The 21,875-nt window shown below is 41.9% G+C and overlaps 1 protein-coding gene across 1 annotated transcript in view; it reads right to left on the bottom strand.

Annotated features, from left to right (window-relative positions):
* The window catches only part of TMEM212 (transmembrane protein 212), a 66,129-nt gene extending 44,521 nt beyond the window's left edge, over nucleotides 1–21,608 (bottom strand). Inside the window, exon 1 of the mRNA XM_086944940.1 lies at nucleotides 21,406–21,608. Coding sequence (XP_086801066.1) covers nucleotides 21,406–21,564 — 159 coding nt within the window. The 5' untranslated portion in view covers nucleotides 21,565–21,608. The remainder of the gene's footprint in view (nucleotides 1–21,405) is intronic.
* Between the last annotated feature and the right edge of the window lie 267 nt (nucleotides 21,609–21,875).

The raw sequence follows: 21,875 nt of genomic DNA on the forward strand, positions 1-21,875 counted from the left end.
CTCCTCTTTGACATTCTTTCTAAATCTCGCCTTTTACCCCATCCCCTTGCGGCCATTGCCCTGGATGCTGAAAAGGCATTTGACAGGGTCGAATGGACTTATTTATTTCACACCCTCCGCTGGTTCGGTTTTGGTCCTGTTTTCATATCCTTGATTTCACTACTCTACTCTAACCCACGTGCAGCGGTTTGTGCCAACGGTCAAATATCTTCCTTTTTTGATTTAAAAAGAGGTGTTCGCCAAGGTTGTCCCTTATCTCCCTTCCTCTTTAATCTAGCCTTAGAACCCTTCCTTTCCAAGCTCCGTCAAAATCCCTCTATCCACGGTTTCCAATTGTCAGAGTCCCACATTAAACTAGCCGCTTATGCGGATGACATTTTGCTATTTATCTCCAACCCTTCCGTTTCCATTCCTGCCTTTCTCACCGAAGTTCACACTTACTCCCAAATATCTGGCTATAAACTCAATAACGATAAATGTGAGATCCTCCCCTTGACTAAATTCACATTCAAACCCGATTTTGCCGCCTCCAATTTCACATGGAAACCCTCCAATATTAAGTATCTTGGAATGCATATTACCCCCACTATCCCAGATACCGTCTCCCTATGCATCTCCAAATGCGTCCAAAAATTAACGGATCTCACATCCAGGTGGCATCCCCTCTATCTATCTTGGTGGGGCCGCCTTGACACTATTAAAATGATGCTGTCTCCCATTGTTCTTTATACCCTCTCTAACATTCCGGTTTCTGTCCCTTCCAAATTTTTCAAGAAGATTAACTCTATCTTAACGTCCTTTCTTTGGAATAAAAAGAAGCCACGAATGTCTCTAGCACGTCTGATACGTCCAAAATCAGAAGGTGGGGCTAACTTTCCTGACTTCCCAACCTACCACAAGGCATTTCAGTTAAGGCAAGCCTCTTTTTGGCTTCAAGACCCGGACACCCCCTGTCCTCTTTGGGCCAAATTTGAACGCCTCCTTCTCTCTCCCTTTTCCTTTGCTGAATACCTTTCCTTTTCTCGCAAACCCACCTCTATCTCTACTCCTATTCATAGGTTTACCACTAAATTGCTTCTCTCTTCCATGCACTCACCTCCTACTACCATTGCTGATTTCCTTTCCTCCACCATATGGCATAATACCTCCTTACTCATTCGTGACAGACCCTTTTTTTGGAAAACTTGGCACACTCGTGGTCTGCAATGGGTTTCCCAACTTTTTTCCCACTCCTCCTTCTTATCTTTTAATACCCTCCGCTCCCTCTACGACTTACCTACTTCCTTTGCACGCAAATACCAGTTACTCAAAAATACAGTCCTAGCAAAATACAATGACCTCTCTAACTCCTGCACTCCCTCTGCCTCATCCACCCCCACTTCTGCACTTCACTCCTTCTTACGCATTACACCAAAAGCTACTGCTATTTACAAATATCTTCACGCTGGCAAGGCTCCAAGGCCTAAATCTAAGGTGGAAGAGTCCTGGGAGCATGATCTGTCTGTCTCTTGGTCGGTCTCCTTCTGGGACAAGATCTGGACCAAGATTCGCAAATCTTCCAGAGCAGCAACTCTCACTCAGACTCTGTTTTTCATTTACAATAGACTCCTCTTTACACCCCATGACCTTCACAAACGCTTCCCTAATACTCCCCACACGTGCTGGTCTTGTTCGTTGCCACAAGCTCATTTGTTTCACATGTTATTTTTATGCACTCATGTTCATAACTTTTGGCTACAGGTTTGGTCTCAAATTAATTTAATTTTCCACACCTCTATCCCTTTTTTCTCATACGCATATTTTCATGGGCAGCCTCTCTCCTTGTTGGAATGACGTTGATTTAAAACCTCAGATTATTGACCTTTTACTTGCCGCTGCCTTCCAACAAATAACGGTCAATTGGAAAGACTTTTCCAAGATTTCCTTCAAGGCGTGGTGGTTTAATGTATGCCATAACCATAGGCTTGATACTGCCCATGTTTTCCCGACATCCATGGCTACAAAACGCATGGATCTATGGACTCCCGTCACACTTTATTTAGACTCCTGTAGTAAACGCTTGTTTCACCCTCCACCCTCACAACAAGAAGTTCCTAAGCCTCCTTAATCGCTCGATACATTCCACTTATCCTTCATTGTAACAACTTTTTCCTTCTTACTCATGTTCTTATGCTTTTCATATTTTATGCTTAACATGTTTTATCTTTGACTTTTCCTTTTTTATTCCATTTTGTACCCAGATTTATCTTATTATGATGCTTATATATGTATGACTGTATTATTTTGCTCAGATTTTTTAACTTGATATCACATTGTACTCTGTTTTGACACCTGGTTTTCTCTCTTATTATTATCAATAAAATTTTCTTGAACTTAAAAGAAATATTGTGTTCTAAACATTTTCAATTATGATGTCCAATGGGAAGACATTTTTAAAAAAAATGTATAGGGCACAATTATTATGTCAGGCGATATACTGTCACCGGTATTCTCAGACCATATGACTGTATACTGCTTTCAGGAAGGATTTGTGTCTGACTCAAAGTAATAGGTAAGGCTACCACAGCCTGCATCAGGAATGTAGCAATTGCAGCATTTTGTTTACTTCAGTCTCATTCATATCATTGCATGTTGAAGAGAATGTAAAATATGAACAAGCATTGCCAAAGCTGATCAATCTGACCTGAATTTTGGCAGGTTCCATGGTGATTCTATAATTAATATCATATCCACCCGTCTTACTAATGCCCATCTAACCATATTGCTTTCCTTTATGTACTTTTACAAGAATCCTATATTAATGTTTTACAGGAACCCTTACATAGACATACCACTCTAGTCACCTTGGTGTTTCTAGGTCATTCATATGAAATGTAATCTATATATATAAAAACGAAAATATGTCTGTCTGTTTGTCCTTTATGCATTACTACACCATTCATCCGATCGGCATGGAATTTGTTGAGTACACTCCGCGAAGGTTTCTGGCAAAAAAAATAAAAAAAAATAATAATAATTTGTTAAAAGTTGTTGAGTACACTCCCGTGAAGGTTTCTGGCAAACAGAAATAAAAAAAAATGTTAAATATCGGCCCCCAGGCCCCCCAGGGCCCTCATAATCTTTCCGATACTGAACGTTTACAGTTTCCGGTGTGACTCTCTTTTGCAATGACCATCAACAAAGCACAAGGACAATCGCTGCAAGTGTGTGGACTAGATTTGGAGAATCCGTGCTTCTCACATGGACAACTGTATGTGGCAAGCTCACGCGTCGGAAAACCTTCTGATTTATTCGTGTACGCACCAGACGGAAAACAAAAAATACCGTGTATCCACAAGCACTCGAATAAATAAACAGAATTAAAACAACACTTTAAAATGTTTCCATATTAAAATGAATAAGTTTTAATAAAAATGACACAATGTAAATTAAATGTTATCATAACAAGTTTCCTTAAATTTCCTTTCTTCTGAGATCGCAGCAACGTGCGACGGGTAAGCTAGTGTTATCAGTGCTTAATTTGTAAAATATGAAGTGCAGGTGCTCAAATGTTTGTCGGAGGCCACACCCCTTTCCCATGGCTCCACCCACTTCCCTCACTAGCTCCACCCACTTCCTCTATTGGCTACACTCACACCCTCAACTGGCACGCAAGCCAGCAACCGTGAAAATGTCACACATGTCCTCAGGCAAAAACACATGGAAATGTTACACATAAGCACCCATGCCATAAACCTCCACATCGCCTGCCAGAGCCCCACAGTTTATAGCTGCCAAGGTTTTAAATTGCTATGTGTGACTTTTCTATAATTTCAGAGCAATTATGAGTGACATTTCAAAGACTATGAGTGACAGTTTCTTGCTAGCAAAATGAAACAATGGCGTCGAGGGAAACATAAACATCAGACATTGCACCCATTTGCGCTACAAAAAACTCTAGGACTCCATTATTGGCATTAAACGGAGGGATAATTATTATTATATGGGGCCTCCTCCTGGCATCACTTTTGAAGACAGCTCAGAGGCTGCTCACTTCCACCGAGCCTTTCAGCCTCTGCTTAGATTTATTTGTATAGTGTATACAAGCGCACAGGCTACCAGCACGCACTGTGAAAGCTTGTATTACAATCACAGCTTCCTTTCAAAATCTCTGGAATTTGATAATCACCCGACTCCAGGTCGACTTCCACTCACTTTTCCAGCAGTGGGTTCACCTTGGTTGTGGCAGGCATAGCATTGTCTTCTCAGCCTCAGCCTGTGGTGCTGCAATGGGCAGGCAGGGCCAGGTTGTACCCCTTCCACAGCCTCTGGCCATGTCCGTGCAGCAGTTTCATCAGGTCAAGACAGAGCAGTGCAGGGTTAGGGTAAGGCAAGAAAAGCATTGTCTTCTTTGCTTGTGTGCCGTGCAATGGTCAGGCTGTCCTCCTGCCTGCATCCCCTGCCCATGTCCCTGCGGCAGTTTCACTGGGTGCAGATCTGCACATGGTAAAACCAGGCTAGGTGCATCTGGACCTGGTATTATCGTTTCTGGAGACTTCGGCTACCTGTAATGCAGGGTTTGGGGTCCCTACCCAGAGTTAACCCTTCTGGTGAGACACCGTAACTCACAACGAGGGCCTTCATTTAGTTTCTCTAAGGAAATAGTTCTAGAGTGTGGAGTGCATTATTTTTATTTGCTGGTATCCTGCTGCTTATTGCTGCCTCCCTTCCTTGCTTGAAACAAGTTCTGTAAATTAATCTTGCACGCCTTTGATCGCAGCAGTAGCTCCTTTGATAAAGTTGGTTATGTATTTGGATTAATTGCTAGAATCTGCAGACTATTTAAGTCAGTTACCACAGCTTTGGCGAAGTGGCTATTGTGCTAAAAAAATGCCACTTCAATTATCAGATCTTTTTTCAAAACGAGTTGGAAAAACTCCTAGCAGTGCTTTTGGGGGGTATGAGGAGTTGGGTCCTTTTATCATGTTTTGTTTTTGGAGACATCTTGTGCAGGGCACCACAAAACACATCTTGAAATAGACGTGGCTGGCTTTTTTGTTTTGCTGCCCACAGGCTGTACGGAAATTTTAAAAAATATGAAAATGTAAGTCTCAAAATAAAAAAATAACCGTGAAATATTTTTAAGGGCCTCTGATTGCAACGTGGGCACTAGAGGTCGACGAAGGATCTTCCTGCCACGCTAATATAAATGTGGGCTTGTTGAATAGTTTCTCTGAAGACACATGTGTAGTTCTTGGAAACGTGTCAGGATTACTTCACCGTGCTGCGTGAACTGAGGGGAGGTCTGTGCTGTTGTGCTCAGCGCCGCAGGAGGTCTGAGCTCAGCTGAGACACTGCTGGTGTTGTGATTCTCTATGGTTTCTAGGTAGTAGCCTCCCTGACGCTGAGGCACTAACAGACTCAGTGCAATAGTGTCAGGAGCGCCACCCGTGCAAGCGGTCATGTATCCCCCTCGCGATAATTACTCAATGCCTTTTTTGTACCACCTGGCCTTTATAGTGTATATGCCACAAATATTTCCACCTGAATCACGACAGTGCTCCAAGAAACACCATGGCACGTGTGCCCTACGTCATTGGCAGCAGAGTGGGTCAGGTGAGAGGAGTTGAGTGCCAGTGACTACAGTGACTGTTACACACAGTGACTGTAACTGTTACATACAGTGACTGTTTCGCACATTTATAACATTTCCATCTGCTCAGTTAAATAAATATATTAGCAGACAGCACTGCGAGGCCAGCGTGGCGCACCCGAGTCCCTCGAACCAGTAGCCAGAGTTCAGTTAATGACCCTACCGTAAAACTCGTGGAGGGGGCCTCCTGTCCCAGGTATATGGCATCAGCATGTGTTTCTCCGCTCTTCCAATTGCCACCTCCAGCCCGACATTAGCCAACTGCCTTCTCTGCAAACTTCCCGCTCTGGCAACAGGACCGGAGGTGACGTCGTCCCCCCCTTCCCCCGTGGCATAATGGGCAGACTTTGCTTTACATCCCGCCTCAGCGGCGCCGTGGGGCCGGCATCGGAATACATTGTAGCAGCAGCGCTGTCAGCCTGATAGAAGCCCGTGACTCAGCTGCAATACTACCCAGCAGTAGCAGTGCGTGCAGACCCAGCCTTGATTGGAATGACCTGTAATTTACGAGGAGGCCCCCCCTGGCACTGCAGTTTCAATCTGAGTGTGACATGCCTCATGAAGCGGGCTGCTGCTGCAGCATCCAATTTGTACTGTAATCAGTATTTTAAATACAATCACGTGCAATAATAACTCTTCACCAAGGAGACATCTGTGAATTTAGTGAACAGCTGATATCACGGGTAGCCCCGGCCCTGAAAATTAAGTGCTGGTGCTTAGCACCGGAAAGCACCGGCACAAATTAAGCACTGAGTGTTATATAAACTTCTAAAGCGCAAACAAATAACCAGAGGTGTCAAGGCGCTAGCTCTGTAATGTGGGCATAGGAATTGTCCTTAGTTGGAGAAAAGTCATGTTTTTAATTCCTTCCTAAAGGATAGCAGGTTAGGCCTAGTTCTGATGTGAATAGGAACCTGGTTCCATTCTTTGGAAGTGGAGGTCAGAACACGTCTTCCTCCCCAGTTCGTCCATTTGACCCTGGGACCACAAGTTTCGTGGCACCCGAGGAGCTCCGGTTTTTCCATGGGATATACCACCTGAAGGATTGTTTCAGAAAATCCGGGCCTTCACCATGAAGAGCCTTGTATGCAAGAAATTAGGATTTAAACCCTATTCTATGCCTGATAGGGAGCCAATGTAACTTTCTATTGTCTTGAGAGGCAAATTTGTATTTGGGAATGCCAGCAGTAATCTGGCTGCCACATTCTGCAGGTCTTGTAGCTTGCTAAGATCTTGAAGTTGCATATTTAGGTACAAGCCATAGCAGTAGACTATCTTTGATAGTACTAATGCAGTTACCACCATCTTTTCGGTATCCAATGGGATGAGAGTTAGAATCTTTTTTTGCTTCCTCAGGATGAAATGAACATGGAAGGCAGGAGATTATAAAGACATGTTGGATCGTAGTAATACAGTTGCAATATTTATGGAAAGAAGTACTCAAAAAATTGGCTTGATAACAAATTGTGAAATTAATCAACCCTGTGAAAACAACTTTTAAACCAGTTTCAGAGTAATGTAAGACAAATTACAGCTCTGCTTTATGAATAGAGAAAGCAACAGCAGTAGTTGAAGTTTAATTCCTACCTTACGGGAAGCGCACAAACAACATCAACAATGAGGATTGTGTTAATAGGCTTAAATAAGCAATGGCAAAGCCAACAGGTCGCAGCAATGCCCGAGCTATTGGCCTTGTCACTGTGAATGTCTACCTTCACACTTGCTATTAAGTTCGACTGAAAGTCACAGAAAGCCCAGAATCACAGGATGTTGAACCAACGCCAAGTCACTCCGCCCCCCCATGTTGAGTTATTGTCCTGCCCGTACTAACACAAAAAAGCTGTATGACATGGCCTGTGCTGGGCACATCATAGCACTTTTTAAAGTGACTTTCAGTCATACTGAACAGCAGATGTGCTGCTAGACAACATTGCTCAAAGACATTCACATTGAATAGGCCAATAGCTCGGGCATTGCTTAGCTGTATTGGCTTTACCAATGCTTGTTCGATGTTGACAGGGTCTTGCTGAACAAATGTGGAAATGATAATGAGAAACATTGAAGGAGCTTTGACGTGAAGCAAGGATGTTGCGTAACGGCCAGAGATGCCAACAGGGGAACTGGGAAACCAGGTTTGAATCTCAGGGTCAGTGAACAGTTTATGATTGTGGGAAAATCCCTTACGCTTCCCCCTGCCTACGACAATGAATGTGTCATTGTGTAATGAAACTGGTGAGCACTTAAAGTGATCCAATACCATTGGCTGGTGTTAAAACTATGGCAAGATGGAGGACGGAACAAGTGCTCCAATATGATTGGATCATGCAAGAAAAAAGGGGACTGGTGAAGCAGAGAAGCAGGAGAGGATGGGGAGATGGGCAAGCCACAACAGGAAAAGAGAACTTTAATTGAAGCAGGATCAGTGACAAACATGAATGTGTCATTGTGTAATGTAACAGGTGAGCACTTAAAGCACTCCAATACTATCGGCTTGTGTTCGTTCTATGGCAAGACGGATGACAAAGTGAGCGCTCAAATACCACTGGATCATGAGAAAAATAAAAATGTTGTGTTTGTGTTTAACAACTTTTTAAGAAATGCATTAATGTATTTACACTCACATGCATTTTAGTGTTATGTGTACAAGGGAAACGGCCTGAAAACACAAGTAGTCCAATGGAGTGCTTGAAAACCAGGAAGAAAATTGCTCTGCAAACTGGGAGTAGTGTGACGAGACATGTACTTGGTCCATGCGCTATGGGAGGGCCAAACACAAGAAGAGGTCGCTACACCCGCATGCCATGACAGATGGCATCAAAGAAAATGAGAGTGACGCTGAAGTTTACCAATGGTAAGTTATAGGCGGCCTGCAATTCTACTGATAGAACACATGTCTCTTCGAGACTGCGTATGTGGTGTCTAGCCGAGACATAAAAATTAGCCACAATTAAGAGAGTTACTTTCCCAGAGAGGAATAAAGAAAGTTAATTTTGAAGATAGAAGGGGAAATTTATGAGTGAGTTCTGGCATTCCTTCTAAGTGTCCCAGATGATATTTGTTACTGATGTCTACTTGCCGATGATTAGTTAAGCTACTCTCTTTATATTGAAAAAACATAACAAATATAAACAAAAAATACACATATTCTGTTTTTAATGTAAATATAATTTTTTTGTACAGTGAATTTGATTCCTTTGCAGTCACTTCGAGGCGCAGACAGAGGAGGGCAAGGAAGAGATGCTCTACTGAAATAAACAAGGACAGCCAAGTGATAACAGCCAAGCAGAAAAGACCTCATGAAACAGTCCGAAGCACAATCAGGGCCATCTAACGATGTTCCTAGTGCCTGCACTGCCTATTTCCGCTGAAACATTGTCTTAAAGGGACCGTAACAAGGGGCATAATTATGGGAATTTGGCATAGGGCAGCACTGCCAGTCACTTTGCTGCACTGCCATACATCAAAGTAAAAGGGCTGGAATGCACCGTATTTATCCAATACTGTGCATTCCTGTTCTTTTTCCTTTGCGCTGGCACCATTTCGCCTGCCTAGCCGTAACGCAGGGTAAGGGTGCCGTTGTTGTCGGCAGGATTATTTAACCCCTTAAGTGCTGCCGTCGGCCAACGGTCGTCGCGTGCACTACCTTGGTAGTGCTGCGCACGTCAGTTGGCCGACACGGCCCCGCCCGTTATTCGAACGTTCAGCACTGGGCGATGAACGTTCGACGCTCTAAACAGGTTAAGTATAGGAAGGGACACCTTCCTGCACAGAAACAATATATTGGGACATGCTCCTCCTTATACGTGCACTGCAGAATTCAACGCACAAAGAAAGAGGAATAAAGAAGGAGAAATAAAGTTATTTCTTCTTGTCACACTTCACCTCAGGAGGCGTAAGGTTTTTGCACACCCCCAGGTATACATGATCTTGTAGATCTGGGAAAGCACCACAATCCATGGGTGTTGCGTGGGAATTCCCGCCGCAACGCCCTTGGAACGCCTCCCTAGCGCAGAGTAATGCAACGCACTGATTTGCTCTGTCTTGCCTCACTCCATTTCTATGATTTGGTGGTTTGCCCTGATGAAGCATCACAAAAAGGGACACTACAGCGGCTCAAAGGGCTCAGAAACATGCTTCCGGGTGTCTCAATAGCCCTCTGCTGTAACACCTACAGGAACAAAATCAATCAAACTGTTTTAACATGGTCAGATTGATTCTCATTGGCATCGTTTGGCCTTATCTCTGGCTCTTTTTGTTATATCTGCACCCATCTTTATGCCTGGTGCCTATAGCATAGCGTTTGCAGCGCCAACATGTCGCTCCTTCTCCTGGACGCAGTAATTCAGACTGTCAAAACTGTTTTCATGCAGCAGCGAGGCCAAGGACGGCAATTTTCCATCACTGGTTCCTAAATTTGCATATTAGAATAATATGTAAGCAAATTGCAGCCACACAATTGTTTTCGATTTTGCTCTGTGCTCTTCATTGCCCAGATTTTCATTAAAAAACAGTTAGCTTCCTGTACTAAAGCTCAAGAGACTGCCTTATGCAAGAACTGGAATTTGAATAAACCTTCAAAAACATAACACGAGCAATTTCGATGCACGAGAAACCCCAGCACCTGGGGTAGTGTGACTGTGGTTTCCTATTAGTCTTAAAGGATTGTGATGTCCAGGTTTTGACAGGTTTAATATACTTTTGCCTACATTGTCGTTCCAGAGCATTCTCTTTAGTTTAGTTTTAGAAATACATGAAGTATTCGCATGAAGTGGAGATTGGAATCTTGGCATATTGCAGTAATAAAATTGTCATGGATAAAAGCAGAAACATCTGGAGTTTTAAGTGACTACTGGCTGATTCAACAAAATGAAAGTCTGTGAAGAGCTCCAGAGAATTTAAAAACAGAATGAGGCAGAAAGAGGCAGCAGCATAGAAGTAAAAATGCTCAAAAATCGGTTCATAGGGACATGCCTTAATGCTTTAGCACAGCACAATTAAAGCTGCTTATGTGTGCTAAGTTACCTTATGATGTGTGACATGGTCTATTATCTTATGTTGTTATATTATGCTGTTTGGTATGTTACAATATGCTGAATTTTATTTTGTAATGTTATTCTGTTTGTTATATTACTTCACATGATTTAATGGTGTCTTATTGGGAGTCACAGTATCCTTTTCACTAGACTAATGTTGGTTCACCTTGTTATGTGTTGTTGTGGAGTACTATATATGTGAAGAGCTGGGTGCTTTTAACTACAGCTGGTCTCTGGGTTTTGTTGCTTGCTAATATTTCAGAGCGAAAATGTGCTTTATGAGACATTAAACTATGCATGCCTTTTATCATCAATATAGTTAAGTTGAGCACACACATTGAAAGAATGCAAATTCTTAATCCATAAGAAACACAATTTTAAATGTAAACATCAAACTCAAGCTTCTGTAATTCAATTTTAAAAAAAGCAAATAGGCCTCATCTTTAAAGGCGAACACTGACCTACTGGCTTTGTTATGTGCTTGACTGCACAGGGTGCGATGCGTAATGCATGTGCACACATGGGTGCACATTCCAGAGATCCTGGAATAGTAAAAAAAACAGTCCAAGATGGTGCCGAGGGTGTGCACGTGGGTGAATGCTTTGTGACACATGCACATAACGCACCAGTAGCCATTTTCCCATTTTAGGTCGAAGCCTACTAAGCAGCGCAGCTGTCTGATTTGATAAAGGTATCTTGGGGATATACAGAAAACTTCCCTGGGAATGCATTCTGCCCATTGCGGCCACTGGCTTAGTGGTTTGTAACTCAAATTTGCTTGCTTTCTATTTGCTGGCTTTATTTGTTTAAGGCTGTCCAGGATGAGTTTGTACCTTCCATGGAGCATAGCATATTTAGTGTATTTTTCTGAGTGCTCGCTTTCTGTAAACACGCCTTTAAATCTTGTTCTTATTTTGTAACATTTGCTGTGTATTCAATGACAGAGGTCAAATGTCAGACTCTATCTTCCAAAAGAGCTTGGTGTTTACTTTTCTTTCTCTGACTTCAAAGTGAGAGGATTTATGAGACAATCTTGCTGTGAAAGAAAAGCTTTTTTTCTAGTATACAACAACATTTTAATCTTTGTAAATGAACTGTGCAGATATTTCAAAATATATATGAATTACGAATGCAGAAACGTAGCACATTTTATTGTAATTCTGAAGTGTGATGGAAACAGACATTTTAATGCGATCAAAACAAATCAATACACTAGGTGATGACAATTCCACACATTATCATGTGTGCACTGTGTATTGTTTCAGTAAAACTGTGTGTCTGTGCAAATGTAATGGTACTTTCAATTAAAAATGTGTTGTCTGTAATGGCATTACGCTGCCACTCCATGCAAACTCCACTTTACGCCGATCCCCTTTACTCTTCACCACTCCATGCCACTGCACTCTACTCTGCACTACTCCACTCCACTCTGTATCACTGCACTCTACTCTGCACCATTCCATTCTATGCCACATCACTCTGCACCACCTTACTCTATGCCCCTCTACTCTACTGTGCATCACTCTACTTTATGTAATGCACTCTAGTCTACTCTGCACCACTGCACTCTTCGCCAGTTCACTCTACACCAGTCTGGTCTAACCACTCCACTCTACCCCACTCTACTCTGCAACACTGCACACTATGTCATTACCACTGCACTCTATGAAATACACTCTACAACAATGCACTCTACTCTGTATACTTAACTCCATGCCACTGCATTCTATGGCACTCTAATGTACTCTATGTGACTGCACTCTGCCCTGAAACACTGCACTTTATGCTGCACCACTCCATTCTACCTCACTTCACTCTACTCTGAAACTATCTATGCCACGCCACTGCGTCTATGCCTCCTCACTCTATGATACTCTACTCCACTCTGCGCCACTCCACTCTATGCCACTCCACTCTACTCTGCACCACTCTACTGTACACCATGCCACTCTTCACCACTGCAATCTACGCTGTCCCATTCCACTCTATGCCACTGCACTTTACTCTACGCTGCACAACTCTACTTGGCCCCACTCTACTTTACTCCACGGAACTCTACGTCACTCTACTCTAAACCACTGCACTCTATTCAACGGCACTCTGTGCCAATCTACTCTGCACCACTGCACTCTATTCTACTTTGAAATACTCTACTCTGCGCCATTGTACTTTACTCACTGCTGCACTCTGTCAATGAAGTCTACGCCATGCAAGCTCACCCTACTCTGCAACACTGCACTATCCACCACTCTACACTATTCCACTCTACTCCACTCTGCACTAGTACACTCTACACCACTATACTCTATGCCACACTATTCTGCATCACTGCACTCTACACCACTGCACTCTATGCCACTCTACTCTACAGCACGCCACTCTGTGCCACTGTACTGCTCTACTCTATTTGACTACACTCTACACTACTCCACTCTACACCACTGCATTCTACAACACCGCACTCTACGCCACTCTCCTCCGCACCACTCTACGACTGCAATTTATGCTACGCTATGCTACTTTGCACCTCTGCAATAAAATTATCTCCCTATTACCTAGCTGTCGGTAACACCAGTTAGCGACAGCTAGTAGGAGATAGCGACCATCTTGGGCCCCACTTTGCATGTCAGTGATATTTATCACTAATGACATGCAAAGTGGGCGTGCCAAGATGTTAGCGACTGGAAACAGTCGCTAACATCGCTATCTCCTATTACCAACTTTTGGAGATATTCGCGCTAAGCGCGAATATCTCCAAAAGCTAACACCTGCCCTGAGCAGTTCTTAGCCATGTTATCCAATGGGAGGTGGATAACATGGCTAAGAGCATTAGCCCGGTAATGCATGAATATCGCTGACTTTTCAGCGATATTCATGCATTGCGGCTGTTTTTTATCGCATTTGCGATAAACCTTGATAATACCAAGGTTTATCTGCGATAAAAATCGCCGCAGCTCAGCGGTAAATTTTTATCTCTAACTAAGCAATAGTGATAATTATCGCTATTGCTTGGTAATATGCCCCCAGGTGTAAAAAAAGCAGTGCTAACCGCGGTTAGCACTAACCGCGGTTAGCACTAACCGCGGTTAGCACTGCTTTTTTATCACTAACAGGTTTAGCGAAATCCTTAATAATAGGAGAAATGTCGCTTAACAACATTTCTCCTATTATTTTTCACTGGAACGCCGACTTTGCATCTCATTAGAGATGCAAGGGGAAGCGTAGAGAAAAAGGGTGCTAACATGCGAATTTGCGTGTTAGCACCCTGTTGCTGATAGGGAGATAATTTTATCTCCGCTTTCTTGGCTTTTAAAGCCAAAAAAGTGGAGATAAATCCCTTGATAATATGCCCATTGTTTTTTTAGAAGCCTGGGCTGGCACTATTGAATGTTGGGGTGCCGAATACTGATGCTGCATAATCTTGATTCCACTTCATGTTGCTTTTATCCACCATCAGTTTCTCCCTGCCCCTTTATTTTACTATGTCGGGTTATTTTTCATCTCTGCTTTATTCCTTCGTAAATGTTTTCTGTATTTCTCTTCCTCTTTCTTTCCTCCTTTCCTGTTTTTCTGTCTCTTGCTCTGCATTAAAGTCTGACAAGGAAACATAAGTGCTGGTCCCCAGAAAGGAGTGCAGTTGGGCCCCACCAGCAACCACTGGCTTCAGTGCTGTATAGGCCTTTTTATTCCACTGGGCAATTCCACTGTGGCAGGGCGGGACTAGCTAACTGAGATTTTGGTGGGCTGACAGGGTGGAGGCCATTTTTGTTGCTGGGAACCAGCTGGCCTGCCACATTCCTACTTTATGCGCTTCTAAGGAAACATCTTTAAAGTGTGCATTAAAGCGTACTTTAAAACCATTTGATTTTTGCATTTTTTATTTAGTAGTGCAAGTAGGAACATGGCTGGCAGGTCTCCAGCAACAAATCCAGCGCCCACGGAAGTGAAACAGGCCCCCACCCCACCAGCCCGTCGATACTCCACGTGCCCGGTGGGCCAGTCTGGCCTGCGAGTCCTGATGGTGGTCCCCCATCTTCTTGAGGGATCAAAACATCATAGACTACTACAACGGGCTCTAGGGGGACGATTCACAGAACTAACTTAAGACAAAATCCTAAACTTACTACTTTTGGTATTCACAGAAGTTAGGATTTTGTCTTAAGTTTGTCTTAAGACAGCCTTAAGACAGACTTAAGTTAGGATTTTGTCGTAAGTCTGTCTTAACTCTGTCTTAAGACAAACTGAGGACAAAATCCTAACTTCTGTGAATACCAAAAGTAGTAAGTTTAGGATTTTGTCTTAAGTTAGTTCTGTGAATCGGGCCCTAGATATATTATATAATTAGGGCTCCCAGTTTTACTGTATTATTTTTTTTACATTTCCGTCTGTATTTATCCATGTTTATTTTTGGGCCTATTTATCTGTATTTATCCATATTTATTTTGTATTTTGTGTATAAATGAAGTTGTAAAACTGTACATTTCCATATTTATTTAACTGATAGACATGCACTCATACTTTGATGTGTGTAGTGATTTAGCTATTTAAGCTGCCAAATATTACGCAACAATATTATTCACTAAATATTGGCAGTATACCACAAATGTATGTTAACATATGCCATTATTTATAGAAATTTCATCCTGTTTTTTTCATTTCCCATGCTGTTTATCTGCTCAGCTGTTGGGCTATAATTCATGAAAGACAGCACAGAGAGTCACATAAAAGAAGCACAATTTTCTGTAGTTATCCACTTTTAAAAATAAATGCAGACAGAAAACAAATAATTTTCTGTCTGTATTTATCTGTAAAAATCTGTAAAAACGGAAAACAGGGAGCCTTACATATAACATATAAATTAGCCAGTATTATTGTTTTTAAGATGCACAACTTTGATCACTGAATTTGTTTACATCTGTGTATCACTTTGATGAGAGCACTGAGCACATTTGTCACTACACACCCACTATGCAGCCACAAAGTAAACGTTTTTTTTTAAATAAAATATTATTTACATATGATTTATTAAAACTGATGAATAAATTAACAATTTGGTCCATTTGCATGCATTGTATTGTTTTCAACCCTGGGGCCAGTGTTTCTTGTACATGAACTTAACCAAAGTCCCCAGTGATCCTCATGTTCCCTTGTTAACTGCAACTCCAATGAAATTATATGGCAAAACATTACAACGTTATGTGCTTTGTTCTTAAGATACACTCTAAAGCCAAGAAGGGACCCTGTTATCAGTGTGGTTCACTCTTTGCATGTCTTCCTCCCCCTACATGTTCAGTAGGCAATCTTGGAGCCATCCTTAACATTGAGTTGTCATTCACTAGACAAGTTAATACTTTGACAAAGAACGTGTTTTTTCTATTTCTGTCATCTCTGTGGGACACTCCCTCTAATTTGACTATTAATAGGGGTAGGGAGAACTCACAGAAATTGGCACTGCGGAATCACACAAAGTTACATAAAAAAAACAGCAAAATTCAGTAGAGTTCTGCCAACGGGCGGAAATAGGCACGTCGCTCCGCGGGAGGGCATTTTGGATAAGAAATCAGCGCGAACGGCACCACTCGGCATGCCAGATGGCACAGCTACTCAAGTTGATTTTGCTGCCACTCGAGTAAATTTTCTAATTGAGCGGCTGCCTTTTGACCGCAAGCCGTTGCAACCACCCACAACTGCACGCATTTAAAAAAAGTTGCCAGATGTTTTCCTAGTGACCGGAAATGACGCTAAGGGACACCAAATCTCACTCGCACTCGCCAACTTACAGTTCTGGAGCTGCACGAAAGAAAAAATTCCACCACGTGGCGATTGGGGAAATTTGGCCAGAACTCTGCGTTACAAAAGTAACGCAGAGTCAACAAAAATCCACAAATTCTGCTTGTGGAACAGAATATTTTGACCACTCTTAGCTAATAGCCATATTACCTCAGTCTAGTGGTGATCCTTTGTCACATGGACTAAATAAGCAGCCAAAAATGCCTAAATCCAGACAAGAACAAGGTTTCAGGACATACTAAAGCTGTGTGCAGAATCCAGTGGAAGAGGTGATATGTTCCATTTCTCACTGCCTCTACCAGTGACCACATACACATAAATATGAAGGCCAGTGATAGAAAAAGGGAAAGGGGAATACGAGAAAAGAGAAAACGGAGATACCAGACTCTTCTACTCTGACTCGTCACTCGTGTTGTTCAAGGATGTTTGCAGGACATAGCGGATACCTTTGAGGCAAAGCAAGATCTTAAGTAACGTGTCATAGTAAGTTCTATGCCTAACTATAATGCTAAGTAGCTATACCTTAACAACATTTCTATGTAACTTTACTTGGATGCAGAACTTGTAATTTCTGAAAACAAAACACAAAGAATAAAAACACAACTATATGCTCACGAACACTTCTCTTTAGGACATGAAAAACTGTCTCAAGCTTGGTCACTAAGCACTGGCTGTGGAAGATGATTTATAGTTTCTTCCTGACTCTTGTAGAACAGCAAAATAATCAAAATTATTAACACCTTCGCTGCTAATGGAATTCCCCTCCTGTGCTGCCCCTCATTGAAATGGGTGTGGTTGTGACTGAACCATTCCGTCATCAGCACAGCCCAACCGTGACTGATGACGGAATGGTTCAGTCAAAAGCATTGAAGGGGTTAATAGTATGGTGTTCTCTAGTTCTGGTATTATGCATGCTCATACTAGGGCCTAGATGTATCAAGCCTTTTGCGATTCGTTAAGGCCGAAATTCGCAGAATTTCGGCCTTAACGAATCGCAAACGGATATTTTGCATCTTTTGGGATGTATGAGAAATTAGCAAAATAAGGAATCGCAAAAAATTGCGATTCCTTATTTTGCTTAAGCATTTAAGGAATCGCAATTTTGCGATTCCTTAAATGCCATGTATGAAGCAATTTCAATTTGCGAATTCAGGTTAAGAAATCGCAAATTAACACCAATTTCAGGTTGGTGTTAATTTGTGAATTCCATTCAAAATTCACAATTAAGCAATTTTGAAGTTGGCATGTGGCACACATACATGCCCATAGGGCATGTATGTGGGCCATATGCACACACATGTAAGTTTCAGGGGTGCAGCAGGGTGTCCATGAGACACCCCTGCACCCTTGCAATAATTCTCAAATTGCGATTAGCAAATTGCGAATTCGCAATTTGAGAATTATTTCACAATCATTCCTATGGGCCTCCGGGCCCATAGGAATGAATGGGAAATTATTCCTTATTTGCAAATTCGCAACTTGCGAATTCGCAAATTAGGAATAATAAGGAATCACAAGAAAAAAAGCGATTTTAAACATACATCCCATTTTGCGATTTCTTAATAGCGATTCGGTAAAAATCGCTATTAAAAAATCGCAAATGGGAACGATGATACATCTAGGCCTAGATTTATAATAATGTATACTTTGGCATTTGCACATAACATGAGCAACATAGTCCAGTCTCAGAATCCTCCTGTTCCATTGCAGTATAACGTTCAGCAAAGTTAACAACCCACAGTCTTAGAATATTTTGTATAACTATCCAGAAAATAGTGACGTTTGTTTTCATCACAACACAGCATTCCGAATATAGCTCTGTATTCCCACTATCCATCAATACATAATCATAGTAAAACTATGAGTTTTGGAAAGCAAATCCAAGATCACCGTAGCAAGATTTTCACTGCAGCAAAATGGTGTCATGATTGCCTAGCAAGGACATAGTGGACCATGAGGGACTTTGTTCCCATATATCCAAGATATCACTGCTTTTCCAGAATACAGTTGAGATCATTGCCTATTGGGAATTATATCTCGTTGTTGGAATGCTGCCTCATATTTAACCGCGGCTCGTGTAGGTAAGAGCGGTGGGGTCCGGTATAGGGGATTTCGAAGGACAATGACGAGGGAAAATTAATTATTTATTTAATTTACTCTCATCATCATCATCCGTCGAGATCCTCCCCCACCAGGCCCCACTGCTCCTACCTGCACAGGCTGTGGCTGCTCATATTGCATTTGCCATTTACTTGCACCCTGAGTCTTGACATCATCAGTAATCAGGTGCGTCGGGTATAATGTATGCAGGGTGGGCATTCCCCCGCAAAAAGCCCCGTAGAAGTGGCGCAGTGAAATCTATCAGATTTCACTGCACTACTTCTAGGACACCACTGAGTCAAAATCTTACGCCTGCCTGACAGCAGGCTCAAGACTGAGGCAGGCACATTTAACACGGGACTTGCCCATGTGTGATGAACTATTGCTGGAGTTGCATCACTTTTGCAACACACTCCAGCAATGCGTCATTACTGCAACTACAGATACTTCGGAAATACTGACATATCTGTAACTCTTTGCGATATGGAGGGCCGTACAGTAAATAAGGCGCATCCATGGTGTCGCAAGGAGGGCACACTGAAAAGTGTTGCATCGCTTTTTTCACGCAGCAATGCAACACTTTTCAGAAATGATGTCCTGGCATCCTAATGAAATAAAATGCTGGACTAAGCGGTTGTAATATTGAAAGGGTTGGGAGCAAAGCCCCCTATTCATGCTATTTTGCACTGGGTTACTAAGGAAAACAAAATTCTTCTGTTTAACCTGCATGGGATCAATAGTTACACAGATGCAATAGCATTATGCCACCAGGCAGATGCAGTATATTTGGTTTTCTTTTTGTTGCAGTTTATATAGCATCTGTATAAAAGCTAAGCTTCCAGGTACAAGCCTGAAAAAAGTTAATAGTTGGCTTTTTGTTGAAATCCTTCATTCCTTAGATTTTCAACTTTTCAATTATGTACCTGTGTGTACATATTTTTTTTATTGATAAATAGTTGAAGGTTTTTACATTTGATAACAGTATGGCATTTAGCACAAATAATATAGTTAATTTGACGTGAATAAACTAACAGGCATATCATAACCCAAATGTAGAAACAGATGTTAATATGAGCAAAACACAGCTATTTTATCAACTCCAAGCATTACTGCTAGTATGAGTTCAAACCTGGGCTGCTGGAATTATGCGACTCTGTGCCTGTGCATTTTCCACATAATAATGGATTTACCACACTTGCAACGTAATCCACCATATGCACTTAGATTTCATCAAAGAATGTCATTTCTAGTTTGGCTGATCAAAAGCACCACAGGAAGGGCCGATGTACAAAGCAGTTTTCCGGTCGCAAACGGCCCCATTCTTATAATGGGCCTGTTTGTGACCAGAAAAATGCTTTTTCAATTGTACAAAGAGCAAAATACGATGTGGTAACTTGTTACTGAATCGCAATTTGCGAGTCTGTATTTGGAAGTGGCTTGTCTTTAGGGCGTCCCTTCCAAATGCCGAATCAATATGGTATGTTTTATTGTTTTGCGACTGAATTCCATTTGCAAAACAGTAATACTTTACCACAGTTTTAAAAATAGTAGTAACCCATTCGCAAATGGGAAGAGGTCCCCTTGAGACCCCTTTGCCTTTGAAAATATTGAAAAAATATATTTTACGGACCACTGCCTTCTCAGAAAAAATGAAACTTCAAAGTTTCATTTTTAGCTTTCTAAATGCATGCTGTTTTCCTTTAAGGAAATGGGCTGAATTAAAAATATACATATAATATTTTATTTAAAAAAAAAAATCACATCTGCTGACCTCAGCAAGCCACCATCCTTCTGATGGCTGTGATTCCTAATGAGTTACAAATTGACATCAACCCCATACATATTCATGAGCAAGCTAGGAATCAACATTTAGGAATAAAACATTTCATACATTAGGAATTCCGATTTGCGGTTCTAGATAATCACAATTTGGAAATAGGTATTCCTATTGTTACATCTGCCCCTAAGTTCCATGCAGTGGCAGAGACATTGCAAAGGTTACCTTGCCACCTTCCTGTTGCTTATGGCTATTTTCGAATGTTAAAATAGTATTAATGTGGTGAACCTTTTGAATAAATAGTATTAATATGTGTTAAAAATGATAAAATATTGAAGTAATACTGTCATAGAACCGAATGAACCGCGACATGCTCCCTAACTTTATCAAACTTGACAAATAATTTGGGCCTTTTTTGCCACATGATTCCAGTAGCCTTGGTTAAAACTAATACCCAGTGCAAGATTAGAAAATGAAGAAAACAAAACACTCTTTGGCTTGGGCCACTGGAATTATCCTCACTAAATTATGCAGAAGGGTTGATAATATTATGCAGCAAACAAAAGGCAAATCTATTCGGTATAATGCAGCACATTTTTGATAGTATTACGTCATATTTTGTCATTCTTTTTGCAAGTTAGCACTGTCTTAGCCTAAATGTCACCTAATTAATACGACTTTAACCCCCAACTGTAGCAACAGGAAGCTGAAAGGGGGCCAGTCAGCATTTGAGAAGGGCCTTCCACTGTGTGACAAAACGAGTCACTGCTTTTCAGCTTTTTAGTAACTTTTCACCCGTTTGTACTGGAAGCAATTGTTTGGGTAACATTTCTAAATTGTGAAGCAGATGATGGATTATGTGGTAAATGCATCAAATCCATAGTTATGCGGAAAACGCCGCAGAATACCAGAATTCCAAGTAACCCCCGCCTTTAGCACTAAACAGTGCAGAGGGCTACAAAGTTACAAAACCGTGTCCGTGTACCTAAACTTAGAAAACAACATCTGTCTTTAATTATTTCGGACTGATTGCTAGGGAGGTGGTTTCTCCAAAATGCCGCATAATCCCCTACCAGTGCTCCATTCCAGATCGGGCAGGCAATGCGCACACTCCAGCCAGCGAACCAAGGCTCGAGGGTGAACACAGGGAAGAAGGCGATGACCCCGGAGAAAATGCTGACACTCCCGAAGGCAAGCAGCGTCCCCCCCGCGCACTTGTACAGGCTCGGCATTTTCTCTTTCCTTCCAGACTGCTACATTCCCATGGACTCTCTGTAACCAAAACATAAGCCCAGTCTTTTTTTTGGGTAAACAAATGCTCCTTGGCGACTGTAGTCATGATACACACTCATTGTTTACTGATAAAGTAAGGCTAGGTTTACCCTGGGAGACTTCCTCAGAGTGTAAGTGTGTGATAAATCATCCTCACAAGCATGCACTCTGTCCTACTGTGTCGAGTTGTGATTCCATTGCCAGCTGCAAAGAGAAAAGTAGTTGTAAGTCTGTGAGTTTTTCTCTAATTTTGTCACGCCCTCATTTACCC

Source organism: Lissotriton vulgaris, chromosome 11 (assembly GCF_964263255.1).
Source record: "Lissotriton vulgaris chromosome 11, aLisVul1.2, whole genome shotgun sequence".
Taxonomy (NCBI): Eukaryota; Metazoa; Chordata; class Amphibia; order Caudata; family Salamandridae; genus Lissotriton; species Lissotriton vulgaris.